The 18,735-nt window shown below is 37.2% G+C and overlaps 1 gene segment (V, D, J or C); it reads left to right on the top strand.

The window, feature by feature from the left end:
* Nucleotides 1-2,245: 2,245 nt before the first annotated feature.
* Nucleotides 2,246-10,110, top strand: LOC105064699 (T cell receptor alpha variable 14/delta variable 4-like). The segment is given in 3 exon segments: nt 2,246-2,403; nt 2,576-2,887; nt 9,031-10,110. Coding segments are annotated over 3 exon segments (696 nt in total).
* The last annotated feature ends 8,625 nt before the right edge of the window (nt 10,111-18,735 follow it).

The following is an 18,735-nucleotide window of genomic DNA, read 5'->3' as shown; positions in this document are numbered from 1 at the left end:
TTTGTCTAGTGTTCATGGGAGATCATTTGGCTCCACCAGGCAGTTGTCCTGGTTCTGTTGTATCTTGTTCTCGTGGATCAAACAAATCGATCATTCCTACTGATTCCTTACAAAGTCAGGGCCCAGTATTCTGGGTACAGGAGAGAATTACTGAGCTTTTCCCACGTCTTTATGTTCTACAGCAAGTACTTGCATGAAGATTAGTCAGAAAGTTATCTTCAGCACGATGATCTGCTCAATCATGCTTTCCTAGCCTCTACAGCGCCTTTTACACTGTGATACTTTGTCTTTATGACAAAACTTTCCTTGAGGGGCAAAATGACATCAAATAATTTGTGTATTTTGTGTCTATTTTAAATAGGGATACATGAGATAGGAGAGGACCAAGAAAAGTTAGATAAACAATTTCACTGTCTCCAATAGTATTTGAAGCTGTGAGATATGTTAAAATCATATTTACTAACACCGAATATATATGTATGTGTGTGTGTGTGTGTGTGTGTGTGTGTATTTGTAAACAGGCATGCCCAAGAGAGATCCACAAGGTCAGCTACTTGAATTACTTATGCCTCAGTCAAGGAAGTGAATTTTATAAAGGAGTCTGGAGTAGTTATTGCATAAACAGCCTGATGTTGTCCCTTTAAATTTTTAAATTGAACTTTCAGTTTTAAAGATAAGACATTAAAGCCTTTTAAAGTCCACGCTATGTCAGCTTTCTCATATTGAGAGCTCCCCTGAGCTCCACGCTGTTGAATTTTTCCCAAGGTATTTTTCTTCCCCTCTCAAACTCGGCTTCCTTGGACAGATTAGGCAATAGCTTTCTAAGTGATGTGGACAGAATCACCTACAATAATGAAAACCCACCAGAAATTTTTTTCATTTTTCATTTTCTCCTTAGGCATACTTAGCCTTTTTTCCCCCAGGCAGATCATTCTGAGTGTGCGAGTGTGTGTGCACACGTTACAAAGATAACTACCCTGTTGATAAAATATTCAGTTTGAAAAAAATATTTTTAATGCAGAACTTGGTATGACAGTGTCCAAAAGATCTGTTCTAGATGTGAACTTTTCTTGAATGACAGAAGTACAATCGTGACAGTCTTTTGATTGAGAACTGTGTGACAGTTGAACAATATGAGGAGAAATTAATAATAATTTATATTTACTCAGTCAACTCATAGAAAAATATCTGGTGTTTTTATAGAGTTAATGTGTAACTTAGAGAGGATAACTGTTTGTACTGTATGTGGTACCATCAGATTTAACAGAGATTCCAGGGCAAGATCTGAAGATGTATCAACCAACTTAGCTGCGGCTACAGTTATTTTGAGACAAGAATGACCAGCTTTGATTACTGTATCAAGAGAGAGGAATGATAGGCAATGGTCTTTGTTGCTTTCCATGTTGTTGAGTCACATGCCTAGGGCATGGCTTACTTTTAATATGCATGCACAAAAAAATTTTATTGTAATCAACAGTCTTATGGTTAGCAGTTCTATGTAGGTGTATGGGGTAGCCTATGACACATTCTCTTTAGAAATGGGCATACAGAATATAGTAGCTTATGTATAGTCCCAGTTGAGTTAATTGGACAAATATAATTCAAAGATTTGATAACCTAATGACCAAACCCAGGTATCTAATCTGGCTTTTACGAACAGAGCTGGGCTGTCAAAACTAACAGAGAAGAGAAGGGGGTCTCTGTGACAGGACTGACTGTGAGCAGCCTCAGTCTAAATTCTTCAGCAAAGAGTGATTCAATTTTTCAGCTTTTGGCCCCAAGATAGGCAAATGAACAAACATTGATAGTGAGGAGAAATGTTGCTACAACAATAGGGAGAACACAAGGTCTACAGTGATTGATCCAAACAGCTTTGTTTTCTTATCATAAAGTGATGTATTTCTATTTTAGGGGAAAGATCAGAATATATACATCTGAGGATACATTTTACATCATATGCTGTTTCCATAATCTGTTACATGTAGTATTTTTAAACAACTGCCACCCTCACAGTTCCTTTGCAGATGCAATGACTGAACACAGCATTAGTGGAATCATCAGTCTCGCTTTCAGTATCAAATTTAACTTGTGTTTATTTTCAGAGGTAATTGCCATCAGTTGAAGAGTTGCTTAATGCAAAAGGAAGTTCGGGTTGAGGGAGACTCTCACGTAGTCCATAGAGAAGTTTGACGTCACCCACATCAACTTGCTACAGCAGCAAACCCCTGCTTCCTGTTCTGAGGCAGCAGCAGCACATAGACCAGTGAGTCTCCCCTCATCCTGTCGGGCTCGCCTCACCTTGCACAGCCCTCAAATTGAAGAAGACATTTTCCATCTAGTGGAAGACCTGAAACATGCTTCTCTCCAGCCTTCTGAAGGTGGCCATGGCTTCATGCTGGCTAGGTAGGGATGGTCCCAGGGGACTGTGCCTCCTCTATGACCTGAAGACTGAGGGTAGCAGTCTTATGGGTACCTTGGGAAGGAAGGGGTAGTAGGGTGTAAAATAGGATTTCTTTGTTCCACACTGCTTATTCCTAAACTTCTGATTCTATGTTTGTTTTTTTTTTTCCTTCAGGATCCAGCATTGCCCAGAAGGTAACTCAAGAGCAACCACCAATGCTAGTGCAGGAGAAGGAGGCTGTGACCCTGGACTGCACATACGACACCAGTGATCCAACTTATAGTTTATCCTGGTACAAGCAGCCCAGCAGTGGGGCGATGACTTTCCTAATTCGTCAGGACTCTTACAACCAGCAAAACGCCACAGAAGGTCACTACTCATTGAATTTCCAGAAGGCAAGCAAATCCATCAAACTCGTCATCTCAGCCTCACAGCTGGAGGACTCTGCAGTGTATTTCTGTGCACTGAGTGAGACCACAGTGAGAGGTGTGTTGGAGGGAGGTGTACCAAAACCCAGGGCTCTGCTTGATGCATCCACCTGCTGTAGGGACCAGGGCAGGATATTGCCATCACAGACAGGAAGTGGCGAGGGCTGTGGCAGCACAGGTGTGGGGTTAGAGGGAGGACACGCATTCTAAGAAAATATTTATCTTTGTTCATAGACCATGTCCAGAGTTATCATTTGTGAAAAACACTCTTATTCCTGAATCGTTGGCTTGAAAGTAGACATACAGAATTTTTGACCATGACTGGAAAGAAAGAACAGCTACATAAAATCTTTGCCATTTGGTGATTAGATTGAGCAATGGAAATTCAGAAACATATGACCAAAAAAAAATCAGTAAAAAATATACGTAATATGTTGCATTTTCAGATAAATTTGTTTAATAAATATTTATTGAGTGTATATTATGTGGTGGAGGAGAAAGTCTCCTCTACCCTACTTGAGTTCCTGGCTGGGCCTAAGTATTGACTCAACCTAAGACAGATTAATAGGAGAAAAATATACAGATTTTATTAAATTTTTGTATGTACATGGGAGTCTTCACAAGAGAATGAATATTTGGCGAAGTGCCCAGAGTAGGAAGCTTTTATATCTTTTGACAAAGAAATAATACATTTGTTAAGAATTGAGAGGATAATCGGCTAGTAATAGTCCAGTTAGGGTCTGGTAATCCTTATGGCTCTTAAATAGACAAATTCCTTGATGCCAACACTGGGCTGATAAAAAAAATCTCTCCCCACAAAGATAAGAATTTATTTACTGCCTTTAGGGAGAAAAAGAGGGTCCTTTTGTACATTTACTCAAAATAGTTTTTATATCAAAGAGGCATTTTTCGGGGTGACACGTTCTGGTTTCCTTCACTTACATTACAGGCCTTGTTTTCAATAGTGAAGGCCCTCTCTGTATGTTTCCTCTTTTAATATACCATGTTGTTTTATGCTATTTCTGAATTAATTTAATTTAGGTCTATTTGCTGTGAGTCAAGGGAACTCGTTTACTTTCTGAGGTGTCTACTATGTGACAAACTTTGTGCTAAGATCTCATTCCATCTCATTAACACCTCTGGCTTCAAAGAGCTCCATTTCTATCCTGGAGCTCCCCATCAGTTGTATCCATAAAATGATCAATAATTATTGGGTCTTAGAGGGATATGTGGGAGTTCTCCACAACAGAGACACAAACCTTTTAATTTGTATATAAATAAGACCTTTTTTTCCTCCTATTATGAATCACCTTCTGTGAAATGTATTAAATTCCTCTTTTCATTATGTTTCCAAAGACTTTTTTTGCATTGATCTTGCTGTCTCATTTTATGCCTACCAGAGTAGACAGCTTTATAGAAAATTTTATTACCTGTGAAGGTAAATCCTCACTATTACTGTTTTTCAAGACTTTTGGGGGTAATTTTTACACATTTATTTTCCAACATAAATGTTATAAATTCTATCCCATTTTACTCATGTTCAATGTACCTCCCTTAAAAGAAACAACAGAAGAAAACAAATTGAAAATAAAGTTGGAATTGCATTTAATGATTATATCAATATTTAAAATATCTGTTTTACAAAATTTTTTTATTTCAGGAGAATGTTATTTTTATCGAGTTATAAAGGACTTTTAATGTTTTTCACTGAATTTCAACATTTTTAACCTTTATCTTCAAATAAATTTCTCTCTATGTATTCCTACATGTTCATCTGTATATACATATTTAGTTGAACTTCTTTTTGTACATTTATTTTTAATGGTTATTCAAATACAAAAAAAAGGTATATTAAACTATATAACTTTGGCATGCAACTCAAGAAGCTAGACAATGAACAACAAACAAGGTGAAAAAAATTAGAGTTAAGGAATTAAATTTAAAGCAGAAATTGACTGATCAGAGGAAAATAATAAAATCAATGATAAAACCATAATTTGTTATTAAAAAAACTAGAATATTAGAATAATCTGAAAAATAGGAGGGACAAATATATGCACAGAACATGAAATATATATTTCAGCAATTAAAGAATTGTTTTAATACTTGGAAGTCTATTAATAATTCTTTATATTAACAAATCTTAAAAGTCTTGAAGGTGTTCTCAAGGCTGGCTTGATGGATTGGATGTGGAATGATTTCTTTTGGATCTGGGATGATTCACTGTACCTGTTCAGTACGTATTTGTGCAAACTTATCTGATTTTGGCAGCTCTTACAAATATTTGGATTCTCTCCCTTTCTTTGACTAAAATTATAGACATAGAATTTTTTCCTCTTCTTTAACTTGCTTATTGCATTTACATTATTTCTATTGCGAATAAGGAAAAAATGATAATTTTTTTAAACAATATTTATACTGAAGTCTTGGCTTCCATTTACTGCCTTTGTCTTTTATTGTGAGGTGCTCCAAGTTTTACTCTGGAAAGTTCTGGACCAGTAACTATGGTTCAAATGGTCTGGCTCAGATTTAGTGGATGTATAGACTATTCAGATCCCTGGAATGCATCTGAATATTATTCTCCCTTCTGTCTATAAATGTCTCATAATCTTGTGAAATAAAGCTTCATAACTGACTGATTAGGTTTAAATAATGTAGTCATATAGGAAGGACCGAGCTATAATCCCATATATAAGCAACATTCACACCGGTAAATTCAAGCCACTGTATTTTAGATATCTTTATTTTAAGCAGGTTATAAGGAATGGAGAGAGAGAATGATCACTGGTGTGAATTAAGTTCCAGCGTCCTTGTGATTGAAAGAAATCTAGAAGAGTTTGCCACTCTTGCTACAGTGCATTGCTCAAGTCAGGCGCCTAATACTGATCTGAAAAGAACGGCCATTTCGCTACCTGGTGGTCAGCTCTTGAGTTGCAGCTTGAGCACCCTTGATAATACCGTCTTCTCTTTTGGTGAAACTGCCAAATCTGCAATTATTTAATTATTTTCCCTATATATTGATTTGGATGAATATGGAACCTGTTAATATGATGTCTTAAAATACATCAAGGGTTTGAGAAGAAGTAATTTTGCTACTCTTTGTCTTTCCTTCCAAGTTTTCTCTGAAAACAATCTATAGTGTTAAAAACAGGGAATGTGGGTTTTGCTATCATAAAGATTTGTGTTCAAAATTATTCGTGTTGCCACCTACTTACTAAACATTTTTAAACTTTATTTAATTATCTGTAAAACAGGAGGGTGATATCTTATTTAATATTTTGTTGTGATGATTTATCAAAGATGGAGCTACGGACATTGCCAAGTAGCAGATAATTAATAAGGGTAAACCTCAATATGTCCAGAAAAAGCATTTGACAAAATCCATCATTCATTCCTGATTAGAAATTATCAGTGAATTAGAAATTGAAGGGAATTTCCTCAACTTAATAAAGGGCCTCTATGAAAAACCTACATGAGATGTCATATTTGATGGTAAAACACTAAATGCTTTCCTCCTAACTTCAAAAATAAAAGAAGAGTTTTGGCTTCCACCGCTTGTATTTAATATTGTACTAGGAATTGTAGCCAGTGCATTAAGATAAGAGAGAAAAAAAAAAGACATACAGTTTGGAAAGCAGAAGTGAACCTATCTTTATTCTCAGACAGCATAATTATCTGAGTAGAAAATCAAGGGACTCTACAAAGAAGCTACTAGGAAAAAAACAAGAAAGTTAAATAAATTCAAATACACATCTACCTATGATCAAGGCATTCTATTTCCAGATATTGACCGAAGAGAAATGAAAGCATATGTCTATACAAATCTTATACACAAAAGTTCATAGCAGCTTTATTTGTAACAGCCCCAAACTGGGACTAACCAAAATCCAAAATGTTCATCAATAGATGAATACATAAGCATACTGTTTTATATCTATGTAATGGAATACTACTCAGCAACACAAAGAAATGAACCACTCACACTTAAAATCTTGGAAGAATCACAAAATAATTGTGTTGAGTAAAAGAAGCTAACAAAAAGTTCATATATCTCCATTTATAGGAACTTATAAAGTATGCAAATTAATTGATAATGACAGTAGTGCTGCCTGGAAACGGAGATGGGCAGTGAGGAGAACGTTTAGAGGAGGATTACAATGGGATATGAGGAAAATTTGGGGGTGATGCATATGTTCATCAGCTTGATTGTGATGATGGCTTCACAAATATATATGTAGGTCAAATCTTATAAAATTGTATACTTTAAATAGGTACACCTTATTATTATGCAATTATATATCAATGAAGCCATTAAAAATCCAAATTTAACAAATATCCTCATTCAGTAATGTGTAAGTCTTCTCGTGTCACCAAAAATGCAAAATACTTCTCCTTTATGTTTTCATTGGCCTAAAACTATGTTTTTTTTTAAATAAAAGTATAGATAACAACTTTATGCACTCATGTGTGATACATTATTTTCAACTCAGCATTATCCCAACCTATTTTTGCTTTCTTCTTAGTATGTGAAAATGGAAGTTTTTGCTGTTTTTCCAGAACTCATTTCTAGCTTAGTTTTGAGGCAGGTTCTGACAATGGGATTCAGATGGTGGAGGAGAAGGGAAGAACCCAAACAGTATCTGAGCCTGATTTTATTACTTAAATCTGCACCTGGGAAACTATTCCCATGTTGATTTTGGACTCATGAAGCTCCTTGATGTGAATCTGTGGAGAGTGAACTCCAGCACAGAGACACAGCTAAGCTTCCATCTATGTGTCAAAGGATTGATGGTTACAGTCTTTACAGAAGATACATCCTTCTCCAGAGCTTCATCCTATAGCTCTCAGGATTTTGTTTTGTTTTATAAAATAAACGATCATAAAAAGGGAGCTAAAGAAATGCTTGTTTTTGCTGCTGGTACTTCATAGAAAAAGACCAATTACAAATGGTATAATCATGGCAATGTTTTTCCATGCTGATCCCAGAGCTTTCTCGCTGATCTTTGATGACCATCTTGGTATAGAGCAGTGATTACAAATGAAATCTTGTAGGCTGGTATTAGACTGGCTGCAACAAAACCATCTGGGAGATTTCAAAAATTACAAATTCACCAATACTAGAAAATATGATTTATAAAGTTAGTGGTAGGAGCCTAGACTCTGTAATTTTAAATCACTCACACACTGATTCTACTATTAGCTGATGTGTGAATATCTGCTGATTTGTCTTTAACAATCGAAAAGCTGGGAAAGAAGACAGTCCTATCTCATGCTCCATGCTTTTGATGCAGAATGACATCTTCAAGGTTAAGCTACCCAGTGGGTGGAAAATTATTTGGTTAAAGTTTGGCAACAAAATGTTGGCAGATGGATGGTAATAGAAAGCATCCCTGAGGTTAGACATCCACTGAGAGTGTCAGATTAGTACTTGTTTGTTTCACATGGGCCAGTCACCTTATCTTGTGTCACTGAAATTGTGGGAGAATAATATATTCATCTCAGATCATTCTGTAAAAATTCAGTAATTTCAAGTATGCTTTTTTTCTTGCTAGGATTCATAATTTTATTTTTTAATGATGTCTGTATGCAGGAATATATGACTACAAATAAGTTAGTGTGACTTTTTCTCCTAAAAATCTTTCATTAAAAGTGTAGTATTCCTTGCACTTGATATAATTTAGAAATGAGGAACCATTGCATTTCAAATAATAGTTATTCAGCAGTGATGTTAGGAGCGTCCTAAGAACAAAACAGATCTGAGAAGTTACGGCAGTTATTGATCAGGGTTCCAAGTGTCACCTGAGGACTGACACGTGCCTCATAAATAAAGTCAGGGATGAGAACATATCTCTGCCAAGGGGAGGAGACTAGGAAACATGCATCCCATTTCTGTCCTCGTCCACCAGGGGGAGCAGTATCCTAACACAAACACACTTCCTGTGTGAAATGCAGGCTTCCCTTTGGCCCTTCGCTGTGACCTCAACATTGCTTCATAGTAGCTGTCAAGCACGTTATTCAGGTGACACTGTAGAGATGAACTCTTCTCCAGGCTTAGTGACTGTGGTACTCTTAATGCTTGGTAAGTATAAAGCCTCTAAAAATGTGTATTCTTTCTTCTGTTTCATCAGGAAAATCTTTAACCATAATTTTATTGGAGAGCTTTATGCCCAAGGAGACATGAACTGTTTTATTCTTGTCCAGGACGAACCCATGGAGACTCAGTGATGCAGACAGAAGGCCCAGTGACCCTTTCAGAAACAGCTGCCCTGACTATCAACTGCAGTTATTCAACCACGACGTACCCCACTCTTTTCTGGTATGTCCAATACTCTGGAGAAGGTCCACAGCTCCTCCTGAAAGCCTCGAGGGACAAGGAGAAGGTACTCAAGAAAGGTTTTGAAGCCACGCACCACAGAGAACAAACTTCCTTCCACTTGGAGAAAGCCTCAGTCCAAGGGGCAGACTCGGCCGTGTACTACTGTGCTCTGACTGACACAGTGACAGGAGCTGCAGGGGGAGCTGAGCACAAACTCTGAGAAGCAGCCAAACTCAGCTTGGATGCAGAGTGTCTCTGACTGTTTGATCCTCTCTGGTTCCAGCACAGTCTGTGGTGGTTTGTCCCTCAATCTCCGGTTGACACAAAGATCACACCACTGGCTAGAGCATAAGAAGAGGAAGTAACCCTCCCCCTTTCCCAACTCGTCATAAGTGAAATTGGATACTAGCTGACACCAGTGGGTCCTCATCCAGGACCAAAGTAGTTTTAAATGAAAGCCACATAAACAGGGAGTGGTCCCTTGCTCATCCTTGCAGTCCAAGTCCAACCTCCACAGCTTGCTCTGGGCCTCCCTGGAAGAGAAGGTGGCATCTGCATCATGTATTCTTGTCGGAATGGGGGAGGAATGGTGATAGGAGTAATACAGCGCCCCAAACCAGGTTCTTCATTAATGCAGAAGGGAATAAAAGGAAGAAGAAGAAACAGAATCTTATAGAGAGGAAAGGGACTTTAATTCCAGTTTCTTTCTTTGGCCAGTCAGATGGTAGACACCATCTTGTATTCAACATGAAGGACAAGGACCCAAAACATAACTGAGGTGATGATTCCCATCTACATCATGAACAGTGCCCCTTATCTTATTCCTAGCCAGTTAGTTAGCTCGATGGCCTTGCTAACAATAAGAACTCAAGTGAGATAGTTTTCAGTGCTCATGAAATATGGTGCAAAAAATGGTCTTGAACAGAATTTTTTTTCATAACAAAATAAATGAGTGACCATGGCTGAGGGAAAGCCTATAGATTTCTCTAATGTCTGTTTTGCAACCTCTCACAGAGGGAGAAAACTCATGGGACAGAGAATGTATGGAAGTAAGAGAAGACATTGTGTTGAAAAGAATAATGTAAAAGTCAGTCTCTGCATTGCACTGCAAATATACTGCTGGTCTTTGCAAATACTGGTGCAAGCTTATCTAATCATATATGTTTATTGGCTTACTAAGAGTCCTTTTGTTGCTTGGAAGAAAGGTTTTGAGCATAGGAATGAAGGACATGCATGTTCTCTGATTCTGCAATGGCTATGATGATGAGAATGACTAAAAGATTTATTGGCTTTGAAATGTCTGATCCTTTGAAAATATTTTCTTTCCTCCATTCCTCCATCTCCAAGAAAATTTTCTTTTACTTTTTTCAGAGATTGTATTTGTAGATTTAGTGAATGAGCTATGATCATAATATTAATGTATTTCCTTATGTATTAGTTATACATCCTTGTTTTAATTTTGTTAAAATGGTTTAAAATATAAATTCCATTTTAAACTCTCTATAAATGTGAATGCATGTCAAATATACTTTAAGCGATACAAAAGGGTATACAATAAATTTTTTCTCAGATATTTGGATAAACGTGGTAGATTAACAATAGAGATTTTTCTCTTTATCTCTTTGAAACTCTATTAAAAAGATAGTAAAGAAATCCAAAAGGGCATAAACCTGCAAACACAAAGAGAACAGAAAAGGAGAGAACAGCAGACAGTGATGTCAACCAAATTTCAGAGGGTGCGAAACATAAGGAGAAATCATAGCTTACACGGCAGACTGTTAAAGAAGGAAGGTTTTTTTTGTTTTGTTTTTTTGTTTTTTTGCCTTTGGTGCACGCATTTTACTAGTCTATGATCAGTGATATTAAAATTAACCTCACGGGTGACAGTCACATCTCTTGAGGTTACAGAGCTGGGTGAGAAGGACATGGTGATACATCTAAGCTAAATGCGGGGCTGGCGTTTGAGGACTGTTTCTGCCTCGTAGGCTTGCATTTATACTACGTCGGGGGCGAGGTCTATGCCGAGTGCGTGAGTGACAGCAGCATCTTTGCACAGAGCCGGAACTGCAACTACCAGCACGGCTTCCACCCGGCCGCTGTCTGCAAGATCCCTAGCGGCTGCAGCCTCAAGATCTTCAACAACCAGCTGTTTGCTCAGCTGCTCGCTCAGTCCGTCCACCACGGATTTGAAGTCGTCTATGAGCTGACTAAGACGTGCACTATCCGGATGAGTTTTGTCAAGGTGAGGAATACCTGCTTCCTGACTTGTGCCGAACCAGGCGCCATTCTAGGCGTTGGGATACAGCAGTGATTACTCAGAGGTCTCTGCCCTCATGGAATCAGCACTCCCATTTATCTTTAGTATAAAAATATGTCCATCCACTAAAAGAAGAGTGAGAAGCCTCATGTTTGCTGAACTTCTATGAAAAAGTTTAAGAAAAAGAAGCACAAATTATTTTTGAATAATTGAGGAAGATGATGTTGCCCTCGCAGGTGCATGTGTGTGTTTGCGTGTGTGTGTGTGTGTGTGTGTGTGTGTGTGTGTGTGTCTGCTGAGGGTACTAAGGGGTGATTAAAAGAGGAGGACAGTGTGAAAAAATGTATAAGTGACATCCATGATTTTCATAAGCATTTATAACATTGATCACTTTCTAAACCCAGCAGAAAAATGAACGTTAGCGTTTTATGAATTTAGAAGAACGTGCAAAAATTTTTCCCGCAACCCTTGTATTTTTCTAAGCTTTTAAGTTTTGGCTCACCAGCTAGGCTTTCTTTTATTTTGTAAAAAAAATTTTCCCTCCATGCCACTAACCCCTAGCTACCACTGATCTTTTTACTGTCTCCATACTTTGATTTTTTCCAGAATGTCATATAGTTGGAACCATATGGTATGAAACCTTTTCAGACTGGTTTGTTTCATTCGGAAATATGCATTTAAGGTTCCTCCATGTATTTTGATGGCTTGATAGCCTATTTCTTTTTAGCACTGAATAATATTCCATTGTCTGTATGTATCTCACAGTTTATCTTTTCATCTACTGAAGGACATCTTGATAGCTTCCACATTTTGGCAATTATAAATGAAGCTGCTATAAATATCCATGCTCACATTTTTGTGTAGACATAGCTTTCAACTTATTTGGGTAAACACCAAGAGTTATAATTGCCAGATCTTATGGCAAGAGTATGTTTAGCTGGGTAAGAAACTGCTACACATATGTTCCAAAGTAGTTGTGCCATTTTGCATTCCCATAAGCCACAAATGAGAATTTCTGTTGCTTCACATCCTTGCCAGTATTAAAATAAAAGCCAGAGACTAGCTTTGAAAATTCTCTGAGTAGACACAACCAGTTTAGTCATGCAAACAAAGGTTGATTTAGCTTATTTTGCAAGACCTACTTGACCTGAGTGATTTCTTGCTAATGCCTCTAGGAATCATAAGTAAAACAAACTATTTCCCAAGCTTGAAATGAGGTAAACACTGATCAATTTCCTGTCATTACAAAAATTCTAATGTTAGAACCAGTCACTGTGAAGAATAAACAATAATAATGTCTCCTCATTATATAAGCTGCTTTATAACAATATTCTTCTGAGCCGCATTCCATGTTTTGGTTGAGCATCCACGTTCAAAACCTTTTTGGTGTGTGCACAATAACATTTTATTAATTACTACTTTGGGGATTCAGTGCTTTTACTTGGGCTACTGCTGAACTTTTGACACAAGCATTTGGTGTTGTGAGTGTTTTGGATTTTGGCCATTACACAGCTGCACATCATTTTTAAATTTAATTTTATTGTATTGTGTAAAGAACACTTAACATGAGGTATGCCTTCTTAAGAAAATTCTATGTGTACAGTACATTATTGCTAGCTATAGGTACAATGTTGTACAGCAAATTTCTAGAGCTTTCATCTTGATTGTTAATTAGTGACTTTCCATTATCCCTTTCCCCCAGCCCATGGAAATCTTTATTCCACTCTCTGATTCTATGAATTAAATTATTTTAGATACCTCATTTAAATGGAATCAAACAGTATTTGTCTTTCTGTGACTGGCTTATTTCAGTTAGCATAATGACCTCAAGGGTCATCCATATTGTTGCATACTGCAGAGTTTTTAAAGGCTGAATAGTACTCTGTTGTACCACATTTTCTTTATCCATTCATCTGCTATTGGAAATTTAAGTTGTTTCCCTATCTTGGCTATTATGAGCAGTGCTACAGTAAACACAGAAGAGCTAAAATCCCTTCAAGATCCTGATTTCAATTCTTTTGGATAAATACACAGAAATTGGGTTACTGGATCATATGGTAGTCTTACTTTTAATTTTTGGAAGAACCTCTATAAGTCTTTTCCATAGCAGCTATACCTTTTTGGGAACACTTGTTGTCTTTTGTGTTTTTGATAATAGCTATCAAAATTTTTTTTTTGATGCATAAAACAGATGAAATAATTTATTATAAATGCAGTGGCAAATACATTAAGAATAATCATCACTAAAATGGAACTAGAAAATGTGTTCTGTTCTTTAAATAAGGTGTTTAAAGAATGTGCCTTTTCACTAATTTGAACAGATACATGCACCCCAACATTCATGGCAGCATTATTTACAATATCCAAGATATGGAAGCAACCCAAGCGGCCATTAACAGATGAAAGGACAAAGAAAATGTAGTATATATACACAATGGAATATTAATCAGCCATAAAAAGGATGAAATGTTGCCATTTGCAGCAATGTGAATGGAACTAGAGAATATTATGCTTAGTGATATAAGTCAGGCAGAGAAAGACAAATACTAATATCATACTGTGGCTTTGATTTGCTTTTATCTGATGATAAGTGGTGTGGAACATTTTTTTGGCCCACCTGTTGCCCATTTGTATGTCTTCTTTGGAGAAATGTCTATTCTAGTCCTTAGTCTAGTCTAATTTTTTATCTTCATTAGTTTTTTTTTATTCTTACGTTATAGGAGTTCGAGAAAGCTGTGGTCCAATCAGTCTGAACACTTGGATAAATATTTAATGTATTGAGTAGATATCCTCACCGTAGCTCTTTAAATCTTTAAGGGTGTGAGACGTGGGACAGAGATTTGGTTTATTCTTCATAATCCCGAGGACCAGTGAGCACAAATCACAGGAAAGGGGCTTCCACCTCTGGAAACGAGGTATTCTCAGCTTCCCAGGGACTATTCCTTATGCTTAGCTCTTTGGGCTCAGTCTTCTATTTGTATTAACTCCCTAGCAGACACAGGCAATATTTAGGCTTCCATAGATTTATTCTTATAGAGGTAATCAGAAAATTCTAAGAAATTAAAGTGGATAGCAGAGGAAGATAATTCTGGAAACTTATACAATTACACAACTTTATCAGTGCCTTAGAGAAAGGACATCATAGTGAAGTTTGGAAGAAAAATGATGCAGTATGAAATCTGAGCCAGAGATGGCCAAGGAAGCAGAGCCATGCCAGTTGGCTCATACTGTAGAGGGAATTCCACTAAGGGTGAGTCATTCATCACATTTAGGATATGCCATCCATTTAAAAAACTGTTGTCTTTTTCTTTTTTCCCACCAGTTTCACTGAGCTATGACTGACATATAACATTGTGTGAGTTTAAAGTGTACTATGTAATGATTTAATATATGTATATATTGTGAAATTATTACCATGATGAGTTTAGTGAACAAATCCTTCACTTCACATAATAATCAAGGTCTTTGTTTTATTTTATTATGGTGAGAAGATTTAAGATCTGCTCTCTTAGCAACTTTCAAGTGAAATGTACTGTATTGTTATCTATAGTCACTACGATAGAGTATGAAATCGGAGCTAGCAATGAATGGCCAGGGAAGCAGGAATACATGACAGGAGACTGGCACATGTGACAGCACAGGTTCCACTAAGGATAGGAGTCATAATTGCATTTTAGGACATAACATCCATTTAAATATGAGAAAATGAAACCACCTCAAGAATAAGCTTACATGTGGTTGCCACTTCTGAATCTGCAACCTGATGTTTTCTCAGAATTTCTCAGTTTTCTATTCTTTCTTTCAGTCCTTTGTAGAACAGGGCACAGCATCCAAATAGATTTCTTAAAGCATGTCAGATTTCTCATTGTGAATCAACCCAATCTATAGATCAAACTGCTTTCTACGGTTGAAATATTAATAATACACAGAAGTTATCATCCTGCTCCCTTATCATTGAGGTTTGACCTTTTATTCTTATCACAGTCAACTGAGGGAGGATTCCACATTTTGACTGCCAGTGCTGTCCATTCTCTGGTAACAGCAGGTTCACGGGCAAGACCAGCCTAGAGGAGCAGAGTCTGAGTTAACAGACATTTGAAATATCAACTGATTTTCTCTCTCCTGCTCTTTGGCTTACACGTTCCTTTTAGAAAGAGTTTTCCCTCACAACAGACAAATGAGGATGTTAGACTTGGCTGAAAAGATTTTTATATCTTCTCTGAGAGAGTGAATCATGGTGCTTTCCTGATTTCAAACCAGTACCCTGGGTCCATCATTGAATAGACAGCAACAGGATCTACCTCTCTCCAACTTACGAACGACTCAGTAGTGTGCAGATATAAATCCTGATCTCTGCACTATTAATGTGCATTTACTCTCCAATCTAAGACACAATTTGTTTCATCTATTGCTGTTTTTGTGCATATGAATCCCTTACAGACACAGGGTAAGAAAACATTTAACCCGAAAGTTCCGTAGTTAGACATGTGACCACCAGATAGCGGTGCACCTCTGCTGATGCAGAGCACGTGCAGGGTTCATTTCAGTGGATTCTGAATGAACAGGCTTAGAGCAGAAGCAGAGCCTTTTTCTTATTGGCTGAGTAGACAATGTGAGAAACCTCTGGTTGTTAGAGAAAAGAAGGGATCACTTGGTAATAGAAATAGCTCTCCTGGCTGGAGTTGGCAGTTTGCAATTGATCCCAAATGGGAAGAGCAATGAAGACACCCATTGGAGCTTTAATCATGTTCTTGTGGCTGCAGCTGGACTGTGAGTTGAGGGCTTATGGGAAACAGAAGATATTAGTGGACATTCTTTAGAAGCCAGGACTGGCTTTAGACAGGTTTCCTCTGGTTACTGTAGAAAGGGAAAAGTAAATTTGGGGACATAGTAATCTGGCAATCCTCCTTTCTCTGACTTCTTCTTTCTGCACAGGTGTGAGCCAAGGAGAGAATGTGAAGCAGAGTCCTCCCAGCCTGAGTGTCCAGGAGGGAAACAGCTCTGTTATCACCTGCACTTACACAGACAGTAATTCAGATTTCTTCCCTTGGTATAAGCAAGAACCTGGCAAAGGTCTCCGGTTCCTTATAAGCATTCGTTCAAACAAGGTCAAAGAGGAAGACCAAGGACTCACTGTTTTATTGAATAAGACGGCCAAACATCTCTCCCTGCACATCACAGCCACCCAGGCTGGAGACGCAGCTGTCTACTTCTGTGCAGCAAGTACACATTGCTCCCCAGGCACCTGCTACCTGTACTCAAACCTGCTACTCGGGCAGCCCCTTCCTTTGCACAGACCTTCTAGTGGATATATTGTCATATTGTGTGCCTGCAAGTGGGCACTGATGTATTAGACATGAAAAATGTAGAATCAGAAGATTAGGTTCAAGATGACACAGAAGATGTTAAACATTTTGTTGGATGACTGTTGCTAACTGTATTCTTGAAGGGAGTTAGTAATATTTTATTTTGAAATTGTAAAATTGACTTTACATTTGCTTTTCAGACTCCTCTTTTATAAATAACCCCCTGGTATCAATATCATAGTCCTTAATATAAATGGGTTTTTAAATACTTTGTTTTGAAACAGGATTGATTATTTTTCTCATTATACAACACTACATGCCAAATGTAAAAGATGTGATAATAAATATGATATGACACATGTGTAATTAAATAATACTCCTACTATTCAGTTAAATCTTTATAAATTCTATGACAGTGAGTATCATGATTATCACTTAATATTTTATCTTGAACTGAGCATTTCTCATTTCATCAAGACTTCTAAAACACCTGTTTTTCAAGAGCTCTGCAAGAAATTTTAATAAATTACACCTTTATAATAATTTTCTTCCTGTGGTAAAATTTGACAGCCATTTTTATGTGCTCTGACCACTGTCTTGTTGGGGAAAATGTGACATGCATTTTCCTTTAGTGCCCAGTTGTGGTATATATTTTTTGAGCATTTAAAGGAAATTAGGACAGGAAGTGATTTGAGAATGTGAGCTCCATATAAATTTCACAGACCTATTCTCTTTATAAAATTCTGTAAAACTCTATTCACATTTACTCTGGCATAGAATTTAGAAGACAAGAGTTGTGTGTTTCATCACTGCCCTATCTGTAGTACCGAGCACAAACTTCTTCACATAGTGGATTATTGGTAAATGTTTGTTAAAGAAAGAAGAAAAGGTGAATCTGCTATTTATTCCTGTTCTAATTTAAGTTTTGTGATTGAAATAAATTCTAAATTAATTTGTGAAGAACAAAACTCCTTAAAGTGTATATTTTGTACTTTGATTAACAACATACTTTTTTTTTCCATTCATATATATCTTTCTGGGTAACACTCTATTGTTTCAAAATAATTATATTTATTCCTAGACTTGTAATTTTTTGTTACCTTTATGATTGCATACTTTCTGGGGTATTTGAGAAAATTTTTGTATGTATTTATCAGCTGCTTATCATTACTGTTAGATTGCACAAAGGCATTTGGACTAATGGCTAATTTAGAGATAGCTGGCTACCAAGCTCCCCACCTATCTTCATGCTTTGATGGGACTAAACTTTGCTAACCACAGCCTTTTCTTTTAAAGTATTATTTTTTAGTGTCACACATAAATCAATGGACTGAAAGAATTTTCATAAATAATTAATTCCCAAATTCTCCCACTCCTGGTTAAAGACAGGCTATTCTCAAGCTCCCTTACAGTCTTCCTGAGAAAGAATACAATTACCGATGGGTATGGTAAGAATGATGTTTCTTGGCTGAATTATGGTTGTTGTTTATTAACAAACTGGTGTTTATTTTCTTTGGGGAAGATCATCAGATTAAATTGGGTTTAAACATCTGAAGAGGAAAGGTCAGTATTGTAGCCCAGCACCTAAACCGACTTGATTATTCCCCTCACTGTGCTCATTAGCTCGTGTCCAGTAGGAGCAGGAGACTCTTGGTGGGTCCATTTCTTCCAGGACTGACAATGGAGTGAGAGGGAAGCATGGTTTATATTTTATTGCTTTATTTTTCTTAAACCAAGTCAGAAGAGAGTGAGCGTGCAGTTACTATAGGCTTTACTGCTTTGCGGTACTTGGGTGAGAAGTTTTTCAAATGAAGTTAAAAAAAAAAAAAAAAAAGCAAAGCTCTGTGCGGTGTGCAGAGTCAGTCATCATCAGCTCTGATTCAGACACATTCACGCTTTAAACCTTCACCACGGTTGGTGTTCCTGTTTCCTACTGTCCCTGGACAATTGACTGCAGACTACTTCACCTTCTCTTGATCCCGCAAAACCTGTCTGGGTGCCCACAACCTCCCTTTTGCTTGCTTTCC

Source organism: Camelus bactrianus, chromosome 6 (genome assembly GCF_048773025.1).
Source record: "Camelus bactrianus isolate YW-2024 breed Bactrian camel chromosome 6, ASM4877302v1, whole genome shotgun sequence".
Classification (NCBI taxonomy): Eukaryota; Metazoa; Chordata; class Mammalia; order Artiodactyla; family Camelidae; genus Camelus; species Camelus bactrianus.
Note: the sequence above shows the minus strand (reverse complement) of the source record. Positions and strands in the feature narration are given on the sequence as shown.